Consider the following 24393-nt stretch of genomic DNA (forward strand, 5'->3'; position numbering starts at 1 on the left):
CACTCCTAACCACTGCACCAAACTGGCTCTCTTATTATTTTCATAGCACAGTTTTTATTTAGTTCAACATGTTAGGCTGTGAGATAATATTTGCTGCTTTCAGTTTAAGAAAGTATCACGCTAATATGCAATCTTCACAGAATTTATAATGTCCTTTGAAAATATAAAAAGACATAACCCATACTTACATAGAAGATGTTCACATTATTGTTCTGAACCAGATGTTATGCATTGTTGGCCCAATTTTGAGTAAAGTGATACAGGGCAGAGTTTTCATACAGTGGATTTCTGAAGCGATGTGGCTTTCAAACAGTTCCACTTTTTTCCCATGGAGTTTTTAAAAATGTTCTAAAATCCATTAGCAATCAGTGACCAATGCGAAATACAATGGCAGTTTCATCTGCCTTCTGCCTAAAATTGCCGTTTAGAAACTTATTGTTTTGCCTTGATTTTTAAAAGGACATCGGATTTAATTGAACAATAAGGTGCTAGAATTGTTTGGTTTTAAGCTACAGAGAGATTGATTTGATTTGGGCGGGATTCCGGCTGTGCCCAGAGAAAGAAAAATGTATTGTGTCATGCTGTAAGATTCATTCCTGCACTGGAAAATTGAAGGTATTTTTGAAACAGCTGTTTTATTGATTTCTTTTTGTACGTCAATATCCTGCCTGTGCTGCAGACTGCAGAAGACATGTCTTATGACATAATGAATTGGACATGCTAGATCTGAAAATTATAAGCATTTCTGTATAAATGTGATTTGGAAAGGTTTTAGGTTCAGTTCCCAGCTAGCAAGGATTCACTTTGCTGTAACCATGGCAGCAGCTTGAGTCTCACATGACTATAATGAGTAGATGAATCTCCAGTGCTGTTGGTTTCCACATAAAGCCCAAATAGGTACATTCAATTTCATAGTGTCACATGCAAATAGGAAGATGGTCAATGGGTCTCTGGAAATGTAAGCCCTTTCTTTCTTAACTTTGCATTAACTACCCATTTCTTGGTTTTAAGCTACTTTTATAGAATCTCAGTGAAAACCATATCCAAGCTATACAGCACCTCCTAGAGCATTTCTGAATTGCCTTGGGAGAAGCCGCTATAGTTCCTACCAAATCTGTTGCCATTGTTCCTTTTGAGTTTTATGCCTTCATTCTTCTGTAAGTCTTTATTTCCATATCTATATCTGTATATAGGTGTTCTATATAGGGAGATATAGATATGATAACACATTGAGAGGTCTAAGGCTTGTCTGTTTCTATTTTCTGCATACCTACAGATAAACAACAAAACCAACGTGGTAACCAGCCCCAAAGAAAATATTCCTACCCCGGCGCTGGTATACCTGGATTTTTCCTATAACTTTTGAGTTCCATTTCTGGTTTTTCTCTTTTACTTTGTTTGCTTTCCAAAACTCTGAATCTTTTCCCCTCTGTTCCTTGAGAAATGAGGGGTTGCATTTTTAACAGGCAGTTCATTGTGAAAAGTGTGTGTTTCTGGTTAGCCAGTGTGACTTGGTAAATGGATGTCATTGTGCAGTAGAATTGGTAGCCCATAGCTGGACTTCTTTGCATGCTGTGTGTCAGAAATTTTAGATTACGCTTTTTGTGTTGCCGTTAGCTCTTCAACTGATGATTCAGAATTTGTAGAATGCTGTTTTTTCAAATCATATATATGAATGTCAAAATCAAGGAGAGCTAACAAGATTATTACTAGGCAACAACCTAATAGACCTTATTCCGCTTTTCTGTCCCTGCTTTCTCAGAAAGCCCAACAGGACTTTGCAAGACTCTACTTAATGGAGATCAAGAGGCATCTAGTCCTAAGGCTTGTTATGAACTGTGGCTACCCTTCTAGTTGCACTATTCATACATCACAATTTTGCTTTTTGCTCCTTATCTCCATTTCTCAAGGCTGTGCAAGAAAAATTTCAAATTAAATCCAGCCAATTACAAATTTTTAAGAGGCATCTCATCTTCAGTGTTTTGACAAATAGATGTAAGGTACTGGAGACTAAAAAGTGCCCGCAGTTGAATGCCCAAAGAGCCTATGGCCAAGTATTTTAAAAAGCAATGGCTTGAAAGATTCTTTTGTCAGGTATTCCCCCTAATCGCTTTTGAAAGCCATTGCCAAACATGTCTTTGAATGATATGTGTTTGTGTGCCCTCAAGCCTTGAAATATTTTTGCTGATGGATTAAATCAGGGGTAGTCAAACTGCGGCCCTCCAGATGTCCAAGGACTACAATTCCCATGAGCCCCTGGCAGCATTTGCTGGCAGGGGCTCATGGGAATTGTAGTCCATGGACATCTGGAGGGCCGCAGTTTGACTACCCCTGGATTAAATAGTGCTATCTTCCATTGTTACTCTTTATGAGTTTTCATTAATGTCTGCAGTATAAAATGGATCATAGAGGCCCATTATGCACGGCCGCCGAAACGGCGATTTCGGGTCACATGGAAAACGTGGAGGGGGAAGACGCGATGCATACCGGTTATGTACGGTGTGGGGTGCGACGGCGGCAAAACCCAGAGTAACCGATTATGCACGCGGCGATCCGGGCGCCGCTTCTGGTTGCGCCCCGGTCACCCGGAAGCTGCGCTTTCTTCCGCGTTTCACTGACGCGGCTTTTTCGGCGGCATGCACCAAAGCTGCGGCCGGTTGCAGCTGGCTCCGTGCGTTATCGGTGATTTTAGTCGCCGCCATTCCACCCCGAATGTGCGCTAAAACCCCCGTGCATAATGGGTCAGAGTGACACTTCCTCCTGCTTCTAGCGTTGTCTGTTTTGTTATTTCCTCCCTCTGCCCCACTAAGCTCCGTATGGTCCCTTTTTTATCTAGAGTACTTCCTATTGTATGAATCAATTCATTTGCATAGGTTACCATATTTTCTGTAGAAGCTGTGATGTAAAAAGCAAGGGTTGGGTTTGATATAGGACAGTGGAAAACTGAATGCCTCATTTGATCTCCAGAGCTTCAAAGCCCTGTGTGTGTATGTGTTGATCATGAATAAGGTCTTGCATGCGGCTGCAATAGATACAACAGGCTCTCCCGCTGGCTTGCCAGTTTCATCCTCTGGCACCAGCTAACGTTGCTTTGGCTTTTGTCAGTGCTTAGCACTTGTCATCTGGCTCTTCTTGTTCTCCCTCTCAGTACTGAGAAAACTGTTTACCCAGAACTGTTTTTTTCTCTCTTTCTCTCTCTCTCTCCATTTTGTTCTCACTCAGGAGCCCCAAACTACCGTAATCCACAACCCAGATGGAAATAAGGTATAGAGACCAAACAAACAAAAAACAAAAAATCACTGCTCTCCTCTTTCAAATTCTACATTCCATTCAGTATTCCAAGACACTGTGTGCTTATTAAACAGAACTTCACTGAGGGATTCACTCCTTAAAAGACTTCCTTCTGTAGGGGACTTTTTCTGTACATTTCCAAGTTCCCTCTGTTGTAGCAGAGGTCAGTTGAAGTCGAGGGTTTATAACTTCTGGCAGAAGCCATTCTCTGGTACTGGTGTTCATCTCTGGCCTCTGGCTTAATACCACACATTCTTAAGGAGAAAAAGAAGGTTGTTCTGAGATGCAGAGCTTATGTTAAGGCTGTCCATTTGCTGAAATTCAAGAAGGGCACCACTGGAGATTAATTCCATCTTGTGTTTCTCAGCATGCTTATTATTTGTTGTAAAAGAGAGGCGAGGTCTTGGTTTGGTTTTTGTCTGGCACATATTTCAGATTTTAAGTTGAACAGTGCGCGGCACCCAGATTAGTGTACAGTGTCTGCATACTAGTTCACATACATCCCCATACACACCTCTCTTTCAAATGCCCATTCATGTTACTGTCTGCTTTCTCTGACCATTTTCTGCATAAGATGTTTGCAGTGAGTGAAGAATGGACAAGTCAGCTGTTGGCAATGAAAATATTACTCACGCTTTAACCCAGGCTGTCTTCTCCTTCCTGGGAAGGCCTAATTGCTAAATGTTCATATCTAGCTGATATGAGCCATTGGTAGAAATATATGGGGCCAGATAAAACCAGAATGGTCTGTGGGCTTTGTGCAGGGGGACCCATGGACCAGAAGCATCTCACCCCTTTTTCGTTGCTTGATTTCTTCATGGAACTTCAGCCTTTTTTGAGAAGATCATTCAGCAGCTCATCCTTGGGGTGGCAAATATGATCTTTGGATTTCACTGGAATTATTGTAATGCCTTTTAGCCCTTTATTTTCTTTGCGCCATTGTTCATGATAGCTAAGCATGTGTTATAAATGTTTTTGCATTGTAGATTCCCCCGTACCCCCTTGCATGGTCTTGGAAATGAGCTAAGCCAAGAGAGGGCAACTTGCAGTGGTTGAGCTGCTACCTGTTCATTCTTGCAAGGCTCTTGGGAATTACAGCCTTCATTTTCAAAAACAAAACCTCTTCTAGCTTTTTGTCATTGTTGCAGAGTTAAATTTGTCATTGTCAATGCCAAGTAGTTTTCAGTGCTGAACAAGTTGCCTGTTCCTGGACTGGGGAATAGCATACTTAGTGCTTCATCGCCTACTAATCAAAGGAAATGTCTCTGTGTGCACAGACATCCGTACCCTTGCCTGATTGATCTCCTATAATTTATTTGTGGTGGCACCATTTTGTGTTTCAAGATTGTGTTTGAGCAGCAGCATAAGGTCAATGTCCTTCCTCTAGCATGTATCCTGGGCTGTATTGTTTTTACATCTCCCCTTCCTTTCCCATATTTATTTTGTAGTCTCAGACCTATTTTTACATAAGGTAGATTGTGACATTTACTTTGCTGCTATCTGCTTGTGAATCATGTTTTGCCTTTCATGTGGTGCTAAAGCGCAGTTGACAGCCTACATTTTTACTAGCATCAGATTTTGACCACAGAGTAGCAAAACCAAAGGAAATGAAACATAATGGCTCTTTAGCGTGACTGCATTGGTAGGATAGGGGCGAATTTGAGGTATAACCGTTCCCTTCACCCTAAAACCAAAAACATAACCTAGCCAAGAAAATCACTTGTTAGAGAAATTGCTGTTGTTCCATTACCCCCCCCCCCAAAAAAAAAAACCCACCCCTGTTTTAACATTATGGGAGAAATGAATGCTTCCGTGGAGCCAGCTGCTTCTTCAGTGAGCTAGCGTACGGGATTTCTTCTTGAACATGTGTGGACTCCGTAAACATTTTCAACGGTGTGTTATATAACCTTTGACGCATGATACATCTGTGTATGTGGTTCGACTCTTGAGCATTCTAACACAAGACAGAGCATGATGGTCTATTTCGATTAAGAGGATGATGTTGGGATGCGGGTTTAAGGGATGGAATTAGTGATATATCCATTGGTTTCACATACATCTTGTCTTTTTAATAGTCAGTATTGCATTTAGCTTTTCAAAACTTTAATTTGACTCTACCTTGTGAAAACACAAAAGGACATTGTTGAAGCTTAGGGTAGCCATTTTATTATACAAACCAAACATCTGAAATCACTGATCAGACCTTGGAAACAAGCCTGTAGATGTTACTTGAAAAGTTTTCATATACTACTTTTTTCCAAACATACCCATGTTAACATTTGTGACCAGAAAGGGAAAACAAAGAAACCCAACTCCTTTCTTTCTAGAAAGGGAAACAGGATCCAACTTCTTCCTAACCCCTTCATACTCAGGCCATTGTTAGGGACTATTTACAACCTTATGATTAGCTATTCCTTATTGTGACATGCCTGTCTTACTACTGTTAGGCTACTAATTTTTTTAATGGGAAAGACTGTTTTAAAAGTTTGTTCTGTAACAAGTAGCTATATGAAAAATATATAGTATATATACATATTATAAGCTTTGACAGTGTCCTTCTGGGTGTACAAGCCTAATTTTCTTCTTATTTGTAATGCATAAAACTCTGAAAGCAATCAGAGATGCTTGCCTTTTTGACAGAGGTGGTGACTTTAAAATAGCTGCCGGATGAACCACTGAATTTGTAAACTGGCAGCCAATGCTATATCTGCAGAAAAATACAAAACAAGCCCTTGTTCTGAGCAAATGTCTTTAATCTCAATAAGTAGCCAGTAACTACCTATCTCTTTGATTTGGCTTACCCTTAAAATGGTGGCCAAGATTCAAAGTGCAGTTCAGCGTGGCAGTCTGGACTTAATTTCTTGGCACTAAAGACTGCTATGCTATGTCACAGACTAGCTCTGAAACCCCTTTCAGTTCTGAAAATGTTTTGTCATATATATATATATATATATATATATATATATATATATATATATATATATATATATATATATATATATATATATATATATATATATATATATATATCTTTTTCAGATTTATTTCCTGCCACTCCCTAGACTGCTCATGGCGGGTCACAATGTCTTAAAACCCATTAAAATTTCCAGTAAAAGACATAAAACCATCCCAACATGATGACAAAAAATCCCCTTCCTGCCCCCTATTACTAAGGGGGGCATAGATTGTCTGAGTTTGAGGAATACAACCCAAAACTTCTTAGAAGAATAAGACATTCAGCAGTACAATTCCCTGGATCCCTAGAAATATGAATCTTCAAAACTGAAACAAAAATACATCGATCTAAAACATATCTTGATAGAAAACCACAGATTGGATTTTAGCCACATAAAATCAGTAGGGGCTGATTAGCATTTACTTCCATAAATTTAATGTACATCAGGCTGCAAGTATGTTCAAATTTCTGAATGGCATGTCTTTTTTGTCATGCATACCAACCAGGTTTACCGTGGGTCATTCTGGTTGCCAGCTAATATGATTCACCATTATCTGTCTAAAAAGTATCATCAATGGCCCAAGAGAGTCCATTTTTACAGTAATATTTCCATTATATTCCTGTGGAGTCTAAAGCAAGACAACAGGGAATATGTGTTGTTGTTTTTTAATGCTCCCTTTTGGAACTGCTTGACCTTGGGTTTCAAGTAGAAGCAGTCACTCTTTGTGATTGTTTGTGTGTGCCTTGCAGTCACGCGCGGTCTGCTTCCACTTCTGGGCTTTGCATGATTTGTATAACAATTGTAAATCCTGTAAGGATGAAATCAAGAATAGGGGATCAGTTAATGAATTTCTGTTCTATTTCTCAACAGGAATCCACAGAGAGCTCCAACACAACCATTGAAGATGAAGATGTAAAAGGTATGCTTTAAAAAGAGATTTTCCAGCAGCTAACATCTGATTTAATTCGATGTCAGTATTATATGTATTTTATATATTTACATGTACGGCTTCTGAATGATCTCGGGGAAACATGATCATAAAAACTGAGTATGTCTTATTTTCTCTCTCTTGATCACTGGATCAGTGGTGGCACATCATAACTCCCTCTCCTTAATCCCTTTTAACAGAGTGACTGGGTGAAAAATAACAGAGAGAAACTGATGCAGGCCAAGCTTCCTCCTACCCATCAATCACTGGCCCCAACCCCTCCAATTTAGCCACGCTGTGATATATGTGGAATTTTAATATGTATGAAGAATTACTCTATGCCACAGCCTTTACTGTGATATCAGACTAGCTTTTAATATCATCAGTGATATATGTTATTTTTATATGCCTTATTGTTCACTGAAACTCAAGTGGAAATTCAGATAAGCAGACTGTCATGGGTTTGGATCATGTGTTTCCTCCACAAAAGACAGAGAAACAAGGCTGTGGATTCCTTCTCCATATATCTGGCACTCCACTCTTAGGTCCAAGTTCCCTATATGGTCATAATCCTTAGGTTGGGTGTACCATGCATATAGGACTGAACATTGCAAACGTTAACCATGGAGAACTATCTGGGCCTTTTAAAATTGGAAATCATAAGCATATACCACCTTACTGAAAGACTTATCCTCACATGTGAAGGTCTTATTAACCAGACCTCTGATTAATGAAAGCTGTACTCCTGTGCACTCTTCTCAGCACTCCTTTCTGAATAAACATGTGCTGCATTGCTCTGTAATTAAAACTTCAGAAATAGAAAATATTAATTAATTGTAATTTTATGTTGCAGTCATAATTATGTATGCCTTCTCATTTTCTTTTTCAGTTCCCAATAATATCTTTTCATTGCAAAATTAATAAACTGCATTTTGGAAAATCTGTTCAGATGCCAAGTTTGGAGTTTTCTGGCCCAGGAACTGTTTTTTTCAATTTAATTTCCCCACTTCTTCCTTTTGCTTTAATACTCTTTATATTCCCTAAGGATGTGATTCATCCAAATTATTGTTTACTTAGGTTGGGCTGGTTTTCATGACACAACTTAGTAAGACAGTAGTAGTAGTAGTAGTAGTAGTAGTAATACCCCCCCTGAGCATTTTTGGAAATTTAAAAATTTAAAAAAATATATTATATCATTCTTTATTATAGATAGATGTTGGGAAACTGCACAAGATATGGAGTTTATGATATCATTTCTACATGAAAAAAGCATGTTAGAGTGTGAAACAAGACTCAGTGGGCCCCAGCGCTCACAGTCTATTTGTATTGCATACAACTGCTTTTCAGATTAATGGAACTTGTTGCACTTGTTCAATAACACCCTTTCATGTTATTACAGCAAGGATCTGATAATGTGAGGCAATTGAACTCACTACTAAATGCAAGTCAGAAATGTTATTAGTCAAGCAAAGATAAGATAATATTTCATGGGGACTTCAGATTTCCAGATGAAATGTGAATGCATAGAAGTAATCTGGCTTCTTTTTCCCTATCTTTCTTTTAGTCAAGGTAATGTTTTTAGAATAGATAATATGGTTGCCTCCGCCAGCATTTCCCAGGGATCTGATTTGTTTTGCATGCCACAGAATCCTTTGTTCTCTGTTACCATAATGAGATCAACACCATTAGATATGATTGTATGGTGTTTATCCTTTATCTAAACACAGTGTGAACAAAAGAAAAGCCCCACAGGAATAGCACATGTGACTACCCATTTATCTTATTTCAGTCTGGAAATGCTCCCTGTGTGGCATGAGGACTTCTTGGTACCTTTTACAGAGGGGTTTTTTTCCTCCTGAAAGCAAGACAAAATGATACTTTATCTGCATCATAGGATCTCTTTCTGGATCAAAATCTTTCATATCCCCTGGATCCCCTAGATAACTCCAATTAACTTGTAGCTCTGGTTTCAAAGGGACTTGCTCCCAGGTAGCCAACTTGACACAGTAGGTTAAAGGAAAAGTCTTTTTGGTATGTGGTGGAATCAGTATCCTAACCTGCTTTGTGTATTTATTTTCAAATGTATACCTCATCTCATCTGAAAGTTCAGACCAGCCTACGTAATATCAAACTTTGAAATTCAGTATTGACTATTTAAAAATTTAAAGTCCATTAACAATAGTAACAATGATTATTATGATAACATTGGTTCAGGTGGGTAGCCATATTGATCTGAAGTAGCAGAACAAAGTTTGAAACCAGTGGTACCTATAAGATTAACGAAGTTTTAGTCAAGGCACAGGCTTTCGTGTGCATGCTAATCTTAAAGTTGCCCCTGGACTGAAACTTGTTCTATTGTATTCTTTGTTCTATTATTACTATTATATTAAATTCCCATTTGCTGAGTATTGGCTGCCCCTTGAAAACCTATTCACTTTGTTTCTAGTTCCTGAGATTACTGTAGACCAGATGGGGAGCCAAATTCTGCGCCAGACCTCTTGACTCTGTACAAAATACCAGTTTAGATGTGTAGGAATACAAATTATCTATCAGTAGGTCTTAAAATACTGACCATATTTTTAGCCCCAAGCTGCATAATACAGACTCTCTTTACTGCCATTTGTAGGACTTTTCACAGTAATTTATGTATTCTTATCAGCACATCAGTTATTCTATAAATGCAATCTATCATTTATGTTCAAAATCATTCTAACTCATTTGCATTGACAATAGCTGAACTACAGTGAGACAACCAAATTAACTTAAGATACACTGATTTGTTTGGGGAGAAAAGTGGATAATTATTATTTAATACTATATTATGGAATTCAAAAGTGTTCATGCTCCTATGCTGGCATCTGAACAGAGACCATTGTGATGAATACCTATCCCTTAATCTCGTAGCTGAGCTTCTTTTTCACAAGGGTTCTTGTTATATTCAGAAATGTTTGTTTGTTTGTATGTGATTAAATTCCTCATTTTGTTTTCTTTTTGTTTTGGCCTTCTTTCTGTTCTTTCCTCACATCTGCATGCTTACATACAGCTCTCAGAAAGGAGGGTGACATGGAGGTGTCCTCATGTTCTGCTCACCATTCCTCTTCTCCCATTGCTTCTTCATCTTACCGGTTACCATCCTTCTTGTGTCTCAGCGGCCACTCCTGCTGCCAATGGCTTCTGAGGATTCTGATCATACTCTACCTCCTCATCTTTGTTTGTTCATATGTTGTGTTTCTTTCCATGAATTCGGCGGCAAAGTCCAAGAAACTTTCACATGCACAGAATCATTTGCATGAATCTGACTCCTTCCCGTTCACTCCTTCCTCTCTTTTGTGTAAGTTGAGAGATGGACAACTCGCTTACCCCACTTCTACACACAATGGAATAAGCAATCCATGGCTTGGTTCCCAACTAAAATTTTCATGAAGCATGATCTCCCTGCCTTCCCCCTCCTGCTGAAGCCCCAAATGTGTCCTCATATGCTGCTCCTGGAGGATAAATGGGGCGGGGGGAATGGCTTGGGGAGGTCTGCTGCAGATAATGGGGACAGATGAACATTTCCCTTCTGTCTGCAGATTTTTAATTCAGGATCCAAACCCATATTTAGGGCTGGCCTTAAAGTGCAGCTTATTCCAATATGATAACATGTTATTTCTCTACTGAAATTGGTAAATATCTCGCTTCCATGAATGATTCAATAATTGATTGATGTGCTGTGAGAGAGCTTGTTTAGGAAGTCACTGCGAACAAAGTTGGAGAAATTATAATTACATTATCTTAATTGAAAAGCAGGAAATAAAAAAAACTTGTGAGCAATGTTATATAGAAAAATCATACATATTTTAGGACTATTTGCATTGATGTTGCTGAATGTGTAATCTGGTCTTCTTTCTGACATTTGGAGGCTTTCTCGTTAAAACAGTGCAGAGCAGAAACCCAGTCGGTGAGAAAATTCTCCTGGGGAAGCCCCAATGAGAGCACGACTGTCTTCTTAAACATCTCAATTCATTTCTAAGAATCATGGGATAATATGATTATGCTATAAATCAGTGTATCACACAGACTCTGTGACATAGATCTTGGTATTCACATGCTGCCTAGATGTTACATGAAGAAATCTATGCAATGTACTGTGTCTTGTCATTAGAACTCTGGTATTTATGTAGGTACTTCATCACGTGGGAAGGGGATGATTGGAGGAAAGCCAACAATGTATCAGTTTATTGTGCAAAGGTCAGAAGAGCTATGCTGCAGGACTTGTCAGCTCCCCACAGAATTTTAATATGGTAGTACTAGTACTCTTTTATAAGAGCCTCTTGTGGCGCAGAGTGGTAAGGCAGCCGTCTGAAAGCTTTGCCCATAAGGCTGGGAGTTTGATCCCAGCAGCCGGCTCAAGGTTGACTCAGCCTTCCATCCTTCCGAGGTCGGTAAAATGAGTACCCAGCTTGCTGGGGGGTAAGCGGTAATGACTGGGGAAGGCACTGGCAAACCACCCCGTATTGAGTCTGCCATGAAAACGCTAGAGGGCGTCACCCCAAGGGTCAGACATGACTCGGTGCTTGCACAGGAGATACCTTTACCTTTATCTTTTTAGTACTCTTTTATAGAGTCACCATCCCAACTTCATGTTGACTGTGGCCTCTCTGTGTTAATACTTGCCCTTTTTATGTGCAACATTCAGACTTTATTCTCTACTGCTTCTACTCTAGATTGTTTTAAGACACAGCGTAATCTTAAACAGAAGTCCATCTTTCTAATTCCATTGAAAGTCAATGGAAAGATGTAAATCTGCTGAGGATTGCAGTCATTTTTTGCTGTCTTGGTTTTATTTGTTGTAAATTTCTTAAAAATCGGAAAGGGGGGAAGTTGGCTATCTATGGATTAATCATTGACGAATCCATACATTTCTTTAAAGACCCAATTTAGTTGTACAGGAGTTCAAGATGTAAGGTAAGGTCAGAATTGTTCAAAAAGGTTAGACATGAAGAAAGTGGCAAATATTGAAAGTAGTGGCCTCTGTTGTTTTTTAGAGATTGAAGTAGAAAATGTTATATTGTTACAGCCATAACCAAAAGCAGAAATTGCATGTAGGAGAAGATACTTAATATAAAGTGCTATTGTATTCATATCTCTTAGAGGAAATAGATTGATGTGCTTAAGAAAAGATTTGCACTGATCTACAGTAAAGCCGGGTCTTAATGTCATATGGTTATACTGGAGAGCAGCCTTTTTCAATCTTTTGACCATGGAGAAGCTCCTAAAATAATTTTTCAGCCTTCAAAGAGCCCCAGAAGTGATCAGGTGGCCATGCCTCCCTGTCATGTTGCCCAAACGTAACATAACATCTGAAGTGACCTCACCATCCACGTTAATAGGTAGGTTAAAGAACAACTGGAGGGGGAGACAGGAGGGGGGTCAAGATTTGGGTAGCCATGCAGGCTCCACCCCTTCCCAGGCACAGAAACTACAAGAGGATTTGGACTCCTGGAACTTGCGCAGACCACTGGAGGGCTTTGGATCTCTGGTTGGGAACCCCTGCTGTAGATAGTTTGTATCAGAATTTTCTAATAATTGTCGTGGACCTGGTAATTATTGCTGTTCTAAAATATGTCTGCATTCATGATAGGCTTAAATAAAATACTTTTAAACATTACTTTTAAACATGGACATTTATAAATTCTATAAATCCCCATTATGTCTATTATAGGCACAGTCTGTTGGGAAGTCCTCCTGTACAAGCCCATCAAAATGAATATGCCCTGTGTTGGAGCATAAATGCATGGTTCCCATTTATTTTGATGGAACTTAATGATCTTTATAGATTTTACTTAAATGTAAGTTAGTATATGTGAGTATGTGTCCAAGCTACTTTGACAGCAGTCCCCTTTCTTTCAGTGGGGAAATTCCTAATAGATGGTTCTCTGCACCAGAAGAACAAATCATTTATGCTTCTACACGCTTTGCTTCTTTATTTAGGCACGTCCAATTTTCCCTTAGAGTCCACGGTTCTTCCCACTCACAGCTTTTAGCGACTGCCTTTCTGTAGGCCACTCCCCACCTCCCATTTAAGGGTAGGAATTGTGTTAGAAAAGGACCACAGTTTGATGTGAGAGAGCCATTTGTACATTGAAGTGCAGTCTTTAAGAACCCTCCACAGGACATAATAGCTCTTTTATTGCTGCAGACAGAATCAGTATTTTTGCAATGCAATCAGCTTTCTCATTCTACTAGTAATAAAATTATTCAGGTAATATTTATGGATACTTTAAATGCCCAACTCCAGTCAATTAATGAATTGCCAGCTTTAGAACTGTATCAGTGTTTGAATATATGGCATGTAGATGACAATTATGTATTAACTCATTTTTCAATATTTGGAAACCTTTTATAAAAACTTATATGTAGATGTGCTACCACTGTAGCTATATTTTCATCTCTATATAAGCCTTTTTTTCTTAAAAACAATTATCTTTCCCTTGTTCTGTAATTGTGGATACTGTAGATACATAGACTGTAATCTAATTCAAATGCTAAAAAGGAAAGCCATTCTAAACTTTTTGCATCTTTCTGAGACAAGCAGTATGACACTGGCAGAGATTAAAAGAAGAGAAAATAGTCTCCTGTGTAGCATTAAAATATTCTATGTAAACACTGTGAAGGCCATACAGTCTGTAGCGTGAACCTTGCTTATTGTTTCCCTTGCAGTTTTATAAGCATTGGGGCTATGAATCTTGCCACCTTTTAAGTTAAACACATCATTTGTGGTGTAAAGACAATGCTGAAATTACAGTCATGTTAGCTTGTGGCAAAACCCAAATAAAAATCTATTTGAAGCCGCAGCTTTTGACATATTTGTTTGGGAGCAAGTCCCATGTGTAGGATCCGGCCACGAGATCCTATGTGACAGCCTGGCTGAGCTATAGTGTTCACTGGCCTATGCAAAAGCTAGCTTCACCAGATGCATGGACAGCAAGATAATGCAGGTCTCTGTGTCTTATTCAGAAAAGAATGCTGATAATTACTAGGTAAACACTGATGACCTCTGGATCGTTTAGAGGCCATCCTTAATGGATGCCACATGTGCAAATGTGTTTTTTAGATTTATGGTTTTTTTCTGTCTGTTTCAAATGTGCTCTTTGGCTCAGAAGCAGGGAACAGCAAGGACACAAGCTTCTCTCCCTTCTGTCTACCAAGTATGAAATTACCGGCATCATGGCCGGGAAGAATACTCCTGTAAATCAGCCATCTGTTGTAAGCAAAACAATTTTATAATCTTATTTCTACTTATGACCCATCTGATTGGTCTCACATGAGAGACAAACATGAATTCGTTCCTCTTTATTTGTGGCTGTGATGCTTGAAAACATGATTATGAATGTCATATCAGTACTTGTTAGTCGATATTAGGGATGGGCACGAACCTAAAAATTCCAGTTTGGGGTTTGAGGTAAACCCCAAACCAAACCCTGAAATGAGCTGAGTTTAAAAATTGCCCAGACCGAACCAGCCAGTTCAGATTTCCCTTAGGAATTGGCTTACCATAGCGCCGGAAAAAAGATTTCCCTCAGAAGGGTTAACTGGCTGGCAGCTATTTAAACCTAACAGCTGATGTGCTGACCCACACCATTGGTAGGTTTAAATGACTAGCAGCCATTTCACTTGTCTTTTTTGTTTCCCAGTTTTGGAAGTAGGGAAGCAAAACCGACAGGTTTAATGGCTTGTAGCCATTTAATCTTAACAGCTGATAGGAGGACCTGCCCTGCTGTTAGGTTTTAGTAGCTGTGAGCCATTTCTGCCTTACAGTGTGGCAGGTGTGCCAGTCAGTTGTTAGGTTGAAATGGCTGTGAGCTAGGGTTGGGTGCTTCGGCCTCCAAAGCAGCTGTTCATGCTCGAAGCAGCCAGCAGCAGGGGGGAGGGGCAGCGCGGGCACCAGCGCACCAGTTGATGTCCGCATATGGGTGCAGCGCCTGCATGCATGTGCCGACTGGCTCCGGTGCCACCCCTCTCCCCCACGCTATGGCACTGGCTGCTTCGGATGCAAACAGCCACTTTGGTGGCCAAAGCACCCAACCCTACTGTGAGCCATTTTACCCGTCCATTTTACTTAGAATCATAGAGTTGGAAGGGGCCATACAGATGCCCTGATTGAATTGCATCTTATTGTCTTTTGCCCACATTTTTAAAGCAGAGTGAGTAAAACTGACATGCTTAATGGTTGGCAGCCATTTAAACCTAACAGCCATTTAAACCTAACCACTGACAGGTTCTAGTAAAGAAGAGAAATGAGAAAGACTGAGTCAAATTGGCTGGGTCCAACCACATGCAGTTTTGTTTTCCCTCTTCTCAGTACAGTTCCCACTATCTTATTTTGGAAAGATTCAGAACAAAAATTACACAACTTGGAATTGAGGAATGCCCCCATTCAGATAGGCATTCAAGGCTTTTCAGCTATCTTGAACAAGGACATGTTCCTACTTGTTATAGCTGCTATGTTCAGTGCTCTTGAAATCAAATTGGCACATTTGTGTGCAGTAGGTGAACATGGATTAAGTGGTTTCACTTAACTGTCTTGAACCTCTCTTTGTGAGGGTTGGTGGCATTATGAGAACTAGTCAGTGAGCCATTGAACACAGGCAGTTTGTTGGGAGTTATTTTATTTCATTTTATTACACTTATAGTCTGCCTTCCAACTTTGTGGGACTCAAGGCGAATTACATAAAAACCCATAAAATCTCCAATCCTTAAAACCATAAACCACCGAATGGCAGAAAGAAAAACCTTCCACAACCATCCACAAAGAGTTACATCGATGATATAGCAAAGCCTGTAGGGACCCAATGCTCTTAAGCAACCTGGCCTCAACCAAAGACCTGGCATTTTACAGGCCCTGTGGAATTCTGATAGTGCCATCAGGTCCGTCAGTTCTCCCAGGAGCTCATTCCACCAGGTCAGAGCCAGGACCCAAAAGGCTGCCACATACTGTTTTAAAATGTTTTCTTAATGCAGCCTTCTGTGATGCACCATTAGGGAAAAGGCACTGCTGCCCAACATTAATTGTATCATAGATATTGGAGGCTCTCATTCTTGGCAGTTTTTTAAAATCACCACACTTTTGATATCTAATACTGAAATTAGCTACATGTGTGTGGGAAATATTAATGGTAATTAATTAATTATTGCTGTGGGATGTGGCATGGTGCCTAGCATCTCAGTATGGGCGAACAGTAGCAGTTGGGAGTATTTGGCTAAAAGATAGTTCATTTGCTGATATTACTGGGTTTCGTTTAATTCCTCCAAGGCATGCAATGAGTCAGGGAGAATCTTTTTTCTTTAAGGTTTTGAAGAGAGAATCAACTGACACAGGCCCTGCCAGATCATTAGTGAGTGAATCAGAGTGAATCACTTGGAGCAGTAGACAAAGAAAAGCTGAATCACTCTACAGATGACAGCTTAACTTACAGAAATGTCTCTAGCTTTTTTTTCTGTGGTCGTTTCACTATACAGCGTATACATTTCAATTCAGTGTAATCGTTTTCACTTGCAGTTGTATGTAAAGCTTACACAAGTGGTCACCAGATCCTCAGGTTTTTGTTCTGCTGTGAGCTGATTGTGCCACAACACACCTTCGAGATGATCAGGTGTGGTTCATGTGCTTCTAAAGAGGCTGAGCATAAGTACATTAGAGCAGTGGGCAGCATAAAGCTGTATGAAGTGATCCATACAGCCACAACTTCTTGCCTCTTCAAGGGCCATGATTTAAATACAAATCTGCCTGGTCTTATTAAACAGGAACAAATTGAAAGAAATAATTCCTTGTCCAGAGGCTAAGAACATAATTATGAGCTTTCCTTTCTAGATTTTGAAGTTTTTAGATTGCACTCAGTACTTGCATGGCTGCTCAAATTTGAAGTCATGAACAGTATCATTGATTTCTCTAATCTTATTGCAAGCTCAAAGACAGGCCAGTTGCTTAGCATCACATGGAGGTTATTTTGTTGTTTGTCCACAGGAATTCCCAGCTCTGGTTCATGAGCAGGAATGAATTAATGTCATGTGCATAACAGACTTGTGCACACAGCTAGGAAGCTGAAGTACTTGGATTTATACACATTTAACTCATTTACATACATTTAGCTCCTTCCCTTCATTAATCTGAGATTAAGCATTGATCATGTGAGTAATGCCCAAGAAATATGAAACTTTTGAGCTTGGTCCAAGAGGCACTTGGATGAGAGTGTGAACAGATTGTGCTAGACTCCGAGTAACATGGTCCCACTAGTAACATGGGAGATCTGTTTACTGCCCTAAAGCTGAGCTAGTTATAAGTACTAATTATAAGTACTAGTACAAAAAAATAAGAATTAATTGGGGACACCATGTTCATCTTAGGACTTTAAAATATAAGAAAGTAGAAGATATTGCAAGGAGAAGAATGGGTAACTACTCAGCTGCAAAGAAATGGGTGGTATAGATATCTAAATAAATAAATAACTCAGGCAAAAACTACATGGCTCTGATACATCAGACTGAGAAGGAAGGAAAAGGAGGCCGGGTCTGATTGAGCAGACTTTTTCAAGCGTCTAACGATGGAGGAGGCCCTGAAATAATTTTTCAAACTTCAGGGAACCCCAGCAGTGATGTCACCTGGCCACATCACCAGAAGTGACATCATTACCCATACCCCTTGCCCTCCTTTCACTTCCTCCTCCCACCTTTACTACTACTATGACAGTTCCGCCTCATGTAGGCTGGAAAGAAGAATAGGAACTGAGAAGACAGTCTGGACCCCCCCTCCATACCACATCACAACTATTCCCTCCCCTTTGATTTTTACAACCATGTCCTAACTACCGACCCTCCAGGGTGAAGGTGGACACAGCAGGAGCTGGCCGAGGGAGGTAGGGGAAGTGGGGGAAGCTTCCTGCCAGTACTGCCTTGACTAGTAGGAGTGTCCCATCTCTCTCCTTCCCTCTGGGGTGCCGCCACCACAGGTATCATGGCTTTGTTAGCTGCAGGGCCAGACTGCCTGCAATGCTGAAGGGAGGTGGGAGTAAAGGAGGAGGCAGGGCCGAGTCCATTAAGGTAGGTAGGGAAAGGCCCTTCCAGGGCGCCCATATATAAGTTGTTGTTATATTTTTATTTCTAGGCCTCCCCTCTCTCGCAGCACTCTTAGGGCACCTCACAACAGTTAAAACTTCTTACATTAAATCAGTCTATATATATTTAAAACCATACATGTAAAATAATCCAACAAAGCCTGCTTTGTCCCTGAGGCTTGGGGTCAGATGAGTTGAAGTTTCCCCAGGCTTGGATGAGACTGGTAGGGGGCGGCAAAGTTAATGTTTGTTGCATGTCCCTGAAGTCCTTTCACAAGCTCATCTCCTGTACTTTGTTTCTGGTTCTATTTCAGATATGAAACCCCAGGTCAGTGTATTAATAGCCCACAATATACCTCGGTAAAAGCCAGATCACATAAAGGGAGGATAGAAAGTATGTGTTCGGTTATTGTTCAGCAAAATTATGCTGAGACACACCATTCATGGTGTTACTTTTGAAAAGATGGCTGCCACTTCTGGCTTTACTGAATGTCTATGTTGTAGCTTAGTGTACTGCAACATGAGTTAGGAAATTGTGCTCAAGGTTGTTGGTTAGCTGCATATAGATAAGTATTTGTTTTACAGAAACATCTGATGAGCAAGACAAACTGTATAGTGATTTTAAATAACATAAAATTATATGTGAAGTGCTTCAAGCAAACTAAAATGGTTCTTAATATGTATAATAGAATATGTATAATAGAATGAAGAACTAATTGTGATTTCCAGTTTACAAGTGAGAGACTAAGAAAGAGTACCATCTTCCGTTCAGTGCATTAGTACTCCTGTTCCCATCAGTTGTGCCAAAAATACTCACAGCCTTTGAGACCTGTGTCATAGGTTGGTCAGTCATGAACCTAAGCTACTAAGAGTCTACAATTAAACAGGCATGTTAATTCAGTTTATCAGTATCGAAATGTTTTCAAATATTATCATGTGTATTCACTCATAATTTTTAGGAATTGGCAGCTACTTATGCTACAATTTCAGATTGTCACGACAGAAGTGTAACTACTGTGCCCAATTGTAGAAAGCAAGAATTGCTCCAATTTGAATATTGTTTTTTTGAGGATGCATGTTTTTTCAGCTGTACGCTAGAAGTGTCAATGATGCACATTCCCAATTTGCTGCTCCAGAAACATCCTATAATTCTTCCAAAGAGTTCCTGCATCCCATCACCAAGAGTTTTTAGTACTGTTCCAAACCAAATGGTTCACGAAATCAAGTTGCAGAGTCACAGACAGCAGTTTTTAGCAACATGGTCTGACTTATGTTTTTATATTCTAAGTCCTGAAGTTCCTTGTACTCCAAAGCAGTGGTCCCCAACCTTTTTATCTCCGGGGACCACTCAACGCCTTTTACTGAGGCCCGGTGGGGGGGGGGTAGTTTACTCCTCTACTCTCAACCACTGCCCTAACGCTCTCTGATCGCTATGGTAATGTTTAAACATCCCTTCAAAATAAGATATAGACACGCCACAACAATGAACATAAGGAACATTTTATTTTCATGGAAATTTTAACTCATGACAATGACAAATCAATGGGAACCCTGAGCTTGTTTCTCTGCAACGAGATAGTCCCATCTGGGAGTGATGAGAGAGTGTGTTGTAAAGGGCTGGGGGGGATGAAGTAAAGGGCCGGGGGGGGGGGAGAAGGCGTCCTTCGGGGCCCACCTCCAATTAGTCAAAGGACCACATGTGGTCCGCAGCCCACAGGTTGGGGATCGCTACTCCAAAGGATCCCCTCATAGATGCAGCAATTTCAAATCCCCCATTTCAACTACAACCCATTCACATGCATCTTATTATCCCTATAAATGTCCTCATATGTGAACTATGCCAAATAGTTTGCTGTTTGCAAGTCCTAGCTTCCTTTGTCCATAGGCCACAAGTTCCCCAGTGCCTTTTGTTCCCACAGAGGATCACCATTCTGCTCAAAATTTACATTTGGTATCACTTGGACTCAATGAGCAATGGCGAGTATGTCTCAGGTGTTTCTGACAGCGAATGATGATGTATTTTAGTCCATGAACATACATTCACAAATCGTGATAATAAATAGACTAATTATCGTAGCTCTTTTCTCAGAGATTGGACCTGGGCTTTTTTCCAGCAGAACAGTGCCAAAAATGTAATCATTATATTGAGTGTGTCTTCCTTTTTTATTTCCAATGGATCGCATTTAAGGCACCTCTTCTGAGTGCCTCCTGTTCCTCCTAGGCTATATTACTGTGATTGGCAGGAGGATATTGTTGAAAAGCTATGAAAGAGAAGGAAATTTATCTCACATCATTTGAGGAATTCATTTTCCTTGTAAGTAGAGTTACCTAAAAGCCTGGATTGGGGGGGGATCAACATTTCCTTTAATGGAGGCATAAGGGAAATTTTTCCCCATTCATTAATTTATTAAAACTTTTTTTAGACTGATCTGCTCTTACAACTTCAGTCTGGAGCATAAACAGTTCAACAACAAAAACACAATAATAACAGCAAAGAATTCTAATAATGATAATAATAACTGCTGATACAACCATAAAAGCTAGAACGCCGGATTATTCTAATCTGATTATCTATTGAACTTAATTAGGGGGAAATATTGGCAACTGCCAGGGTAATATTATGATCTCTTCCATCTGTAGCTTACAATTTGTTTGGAAGACAAACCAAGTCCTTTTAAAAAGAAATGTGGTTTGTTACTTATGAAATTTTGGACAGTCCAGTAAATCATGGAACAAGGTGTCAAGTCTCCCTGTGTCACAGCTGCAAAATCTATCAGCTAATGGAACCCTTCTAAAATGGTTAGAGGTTTGAGTTAAAATGAACCAACGTAAAGGCTTGTTGGTCTTTAGGAACTCCCAGGTAGTCAAGGTACAGTGGCATTTTGAAAATACCAATCCAAAGTAGAGAGGAAAACAAACTCTGCATGCCTGTGTCTTGTTGCTGAACTCATCTACAACATAAAGGCATCTGAAAATCAGGTCTCTGATAGAAGTCAGACTGAGACAATCAATATCATTAGGGCATATCCTCAGCTGAACCAAGCAGGAGGTACCAGTTTTTGCCAGGTTGCTTTATAGGCATCTGTGTTCAACAGAAAAAGCTCACCTGTTCCCAAAGAGGCAAAATTAGCTTGAGCCAGAATCTGAAGGTAGATGCCCAGGCCCTTACCTCAAGGGAATGCATGCCTAATTCAGTTCTCAATACAATTCCTGCCACACAGTGTGGAGCGTCTTTGATTCTTCAAAAGAATCTGGCAGAAAAGGTATCAAGCTGATCATTGCAATCAGAAATCCAGATTGGGGCACCATATAGCAGCTGAGCTCCGGCTTTAGAATTATATACTCAGAGTGCCATGTTGGCTTCCTTTAGAGAAAGATAACCGGTTATTGAATTAGTCATTTGGACAGCTTAGTGTTGGGCCTCCTCAATATGTTGTTTCCGTGACAAATTATGTCGAAAGAGTAAACCCAGGTATCAAAATAGTTTTAACTTGTTCTGCTTTTTGCCTGTTAATTTCCCAGCTTTACATTGGAGGTCAGTGTTGTTTAGTAATTGTCATAACCTTGAACTTAATTTCCAATTTGTTAATTTTCAATTTTCCCTCAATACATTACTGAGAGAAGGATTTCAGCAGGCACTGTAGGCCAACATGAGTACAGGAAAGAAGTGTATCATCAATATATTGCACTACAGGAATTGCAGCATTAGCTGAGAAAGGAGAATGACAATCACATGATTTCAACTTTGCAAACAAATCACTCATATAAATTAAACAGAACCTAAGCCATAACATATCCCTGACAGGATATGTTCCACAATGGCAAGGCTCTAGACCAGGGGTAGTCAAACTGGGCCCTCCAGATGTCCATGGATTACAATTCCCAGGAGCCCTTGCCAGCATTCGCTGGCGAATGCTGGCAAGGGCTCCTGGGAATTGTAGTCCATGGACATCTGGAGGGCCGCAGTTTGACTACCCCTGCTCTAGACAAATGACCTGGGTTGTTATTGTGAACACTTGCATAAGAGGGCTCATTTAGTCTTTCCATTAACCATAATCGTGTCCCATCCTTGGAAGTATAATAAAACATTTATATCCCACATTTCCTAGTGGTTCAAATTCAGTTCATCACATAATGTTATTTAGCACCATGCCAAGAAATGCTTCAGCTGCCCAAAACAACATGTGAAGCTTCTAGTAAAGAAACAGGACATTTTTCTCCGGACTTCTTGGCAACACTAATTAGGAGAGAGTTCCCCAAATGCAGTTTCCCCTTAAAAACTACCAGACGTAATAGGACTGCTTTCCCTTGCATTTTTCTCCAGTAGTCTTTAGTAGTCAATATTTCCTTCATATCGGCATGCCTTACTCCATCAGCCGTCTCCCATATTTGCATGCTTAGTAACAGGTAGATATCACCGAAAGGAACAGTGATACTAAAACTTAACAGGATGAGAAGGAAAAGATGAAGGAAGGATGTGGACATAAGAGATGTGAGACACAAACAGAGCTGTGACTGCCAGGAAGCACAGCTATATGGCAGAGGAGGATTTGGGAGGCAGGGACTCAGGGCCAAGTATGACATGGGCCTTTGTGGCTCACTCCATCTTTATGATAAAAGTTTCCATCATATTCCTGCAATGTTGTGAGAATATTAATAGTTTATATTGCCAGTTGAATTACATTTCTGCCATTCAGGAAAGTGCTTGCTTCTTGTCATGGAGGTTAAGTGGAAGATGGCTGGGTGGTGACTAGTGAGTGTAGCTCTTGGAGTTCAGGTTCAAGTGGTCTGTTCAGTTGGACCCATGTGGCTCACAAAAGGTTTGTTCATGCAATGCCAACTCACTTCTTTTACAAATCATTCTAAAGGTTTAGAGCTTGAAAAAGGTTCTCTACAAATAGGAAACGGACCTCTGACATAATGTAACGTATACCTCTCGGCAAACAGACAGATGTGCCAAGGCCAATCTGTTCTAATGCAAGCAAGACAATGCTTTGACGGTGGAAATGAGGGGAAGGCATTTATGAATGAATAGCAATCGCACTGATCAGGCAGAAATCTCAGTGACTTTAGCTCTGTTACTGTTAGTGTGATGGCCTTTTCTTCTGCTTTCCCCGTAGTGTTTTTCATTTTATCCATAATTGTATTCCTCTTTCTTATCTTGTCTTCAGCTCGTAAGCAGGAGATTATCAAGGTTACTGAACAGCTAATTGAAGCTATCAATAATGGGGATTTTGAAGCCTACACGTAAGTTACATTATTATTAATTTTTCGGTAGTAGAAGGTATATCAATGCTTGCAACCTTCCAAAGCTGTTTTCCAGAGAGTGATAATGTTTTTTTGCAGTGACACAAGGATGTAGGATTCTTTAAATGGTAACTCATAGACTTATAATCCGATAATATGCCTATGCTTTCCATGTTTAATATCTCTCACACATTCACGAATTTGCTGGTGGAGAGCTCATCGATCTGCGGGTAGGCTCACAGCCCAATTTGGATTACATTGTTGTGCTGACTGCACCCAGCAGCATCTCCTTGTTAGAGCTCTATATGCACCCACTGTGATTTGTGTACTCATTATGGCATCTCCCCCACCCTAAGTCACAGGGTTGTATCCAACAATGTTTACACTGCTGAAAAATGGCAGAAGTAGTCCCCGCTACTGGGGATTGTGAGAACTGCCTGGACAAAAGCCATGTGAGATATAATAAGACAGGAAATTGAATGAGATTGAGCTGCTTGGGTTCAACTGTGCTTGCCCAACTGTATTGTGCATCCATCAGAGGTGACATAGAGGGAGTAAAGTTTCTATAATGATTTCCCATCACCTGAATCTGTCAATGGGGATGTGTAGCATCAAGGACATAAACCACAGCAAATTATGCACTGCAGGTAGATGTGAAGATTCCTTTGATTTTGGAAGGAACAGCCTAACGCTGGACTTGGTATATCAATAATCTAATCTGCACAGCTGTTGCAATGAGATTTTTCCCCCCCTGTCCTACAGGAAGATATGTGACCCAGGCCTGACCTCATTTGAACCAGAAGCTTTGGGCAATCTTGTAGAGGGGATGGACTTCCACCGGTTTTACTTTGAGAATGGTATGTGTTCTCTAGTAGCT

General features: G+C 40.1%; 1 protein-coding gene across 16 annotated transcripts in view; it reads left to right on the top strand.

The window, feature by feature from the left end:
* The window catches only part of CAMK2D (calcium/calmodulin dependent protein kinase II delta), a 146466-nt gene that overhangs the window by 117380 nt on the left and 4693 nt on the right, over positions 1 to 24393 (top strand). For 11 of the 16 annotated variants that reach the window (XR_013224849.1, XM_077300485.1, XM_077300483.1 and 8 more), the window contains 5 exons: positions 1277 to 1336; positions 3223 to 3264; positions 7119 to 7167; positions 23441 to 23516; positions 24279 to 24373. Coding sequence is in view for 15 of the 16 variants with exons in the window: in XM_077300485.1 (XP_077156600.1) it covers positions 1277 to 1336; positions 3223 to 3264; positions 7119 to 7167; positions 23441 to 23516; positions 24279 to 24373 (322 nt within the window). In the remaining variant the exon portion in view is untranslated. The remainder of the gene's footprint in view (positions 1 to 1276; positions 1337 to 3222; positions 3265 to 7118; positions 7168 to 23440; positions 23517 to 24278; positions 24374 to 24393) is intronic. The other 5 variants (XM_077300496.1, XM_077300494.1, XM_077300495.1 and 2 more) reach the window with 1 other exon arrangement.

This window comes from Paroedura picta, chromosome 10 (genome assembly GCF_049243985.1).
Source record: "Paroedura picta isolate Pp20150507F chromosome 10, Ppicta_v3.0, whole genome shotgun sequence".
Taxonomy (NCBI): Eukaryota; Metazoa; Chordata; class Lepidosauria; order Squamata; family Gekkonidae; genus Paroedura; species Paroedura picta.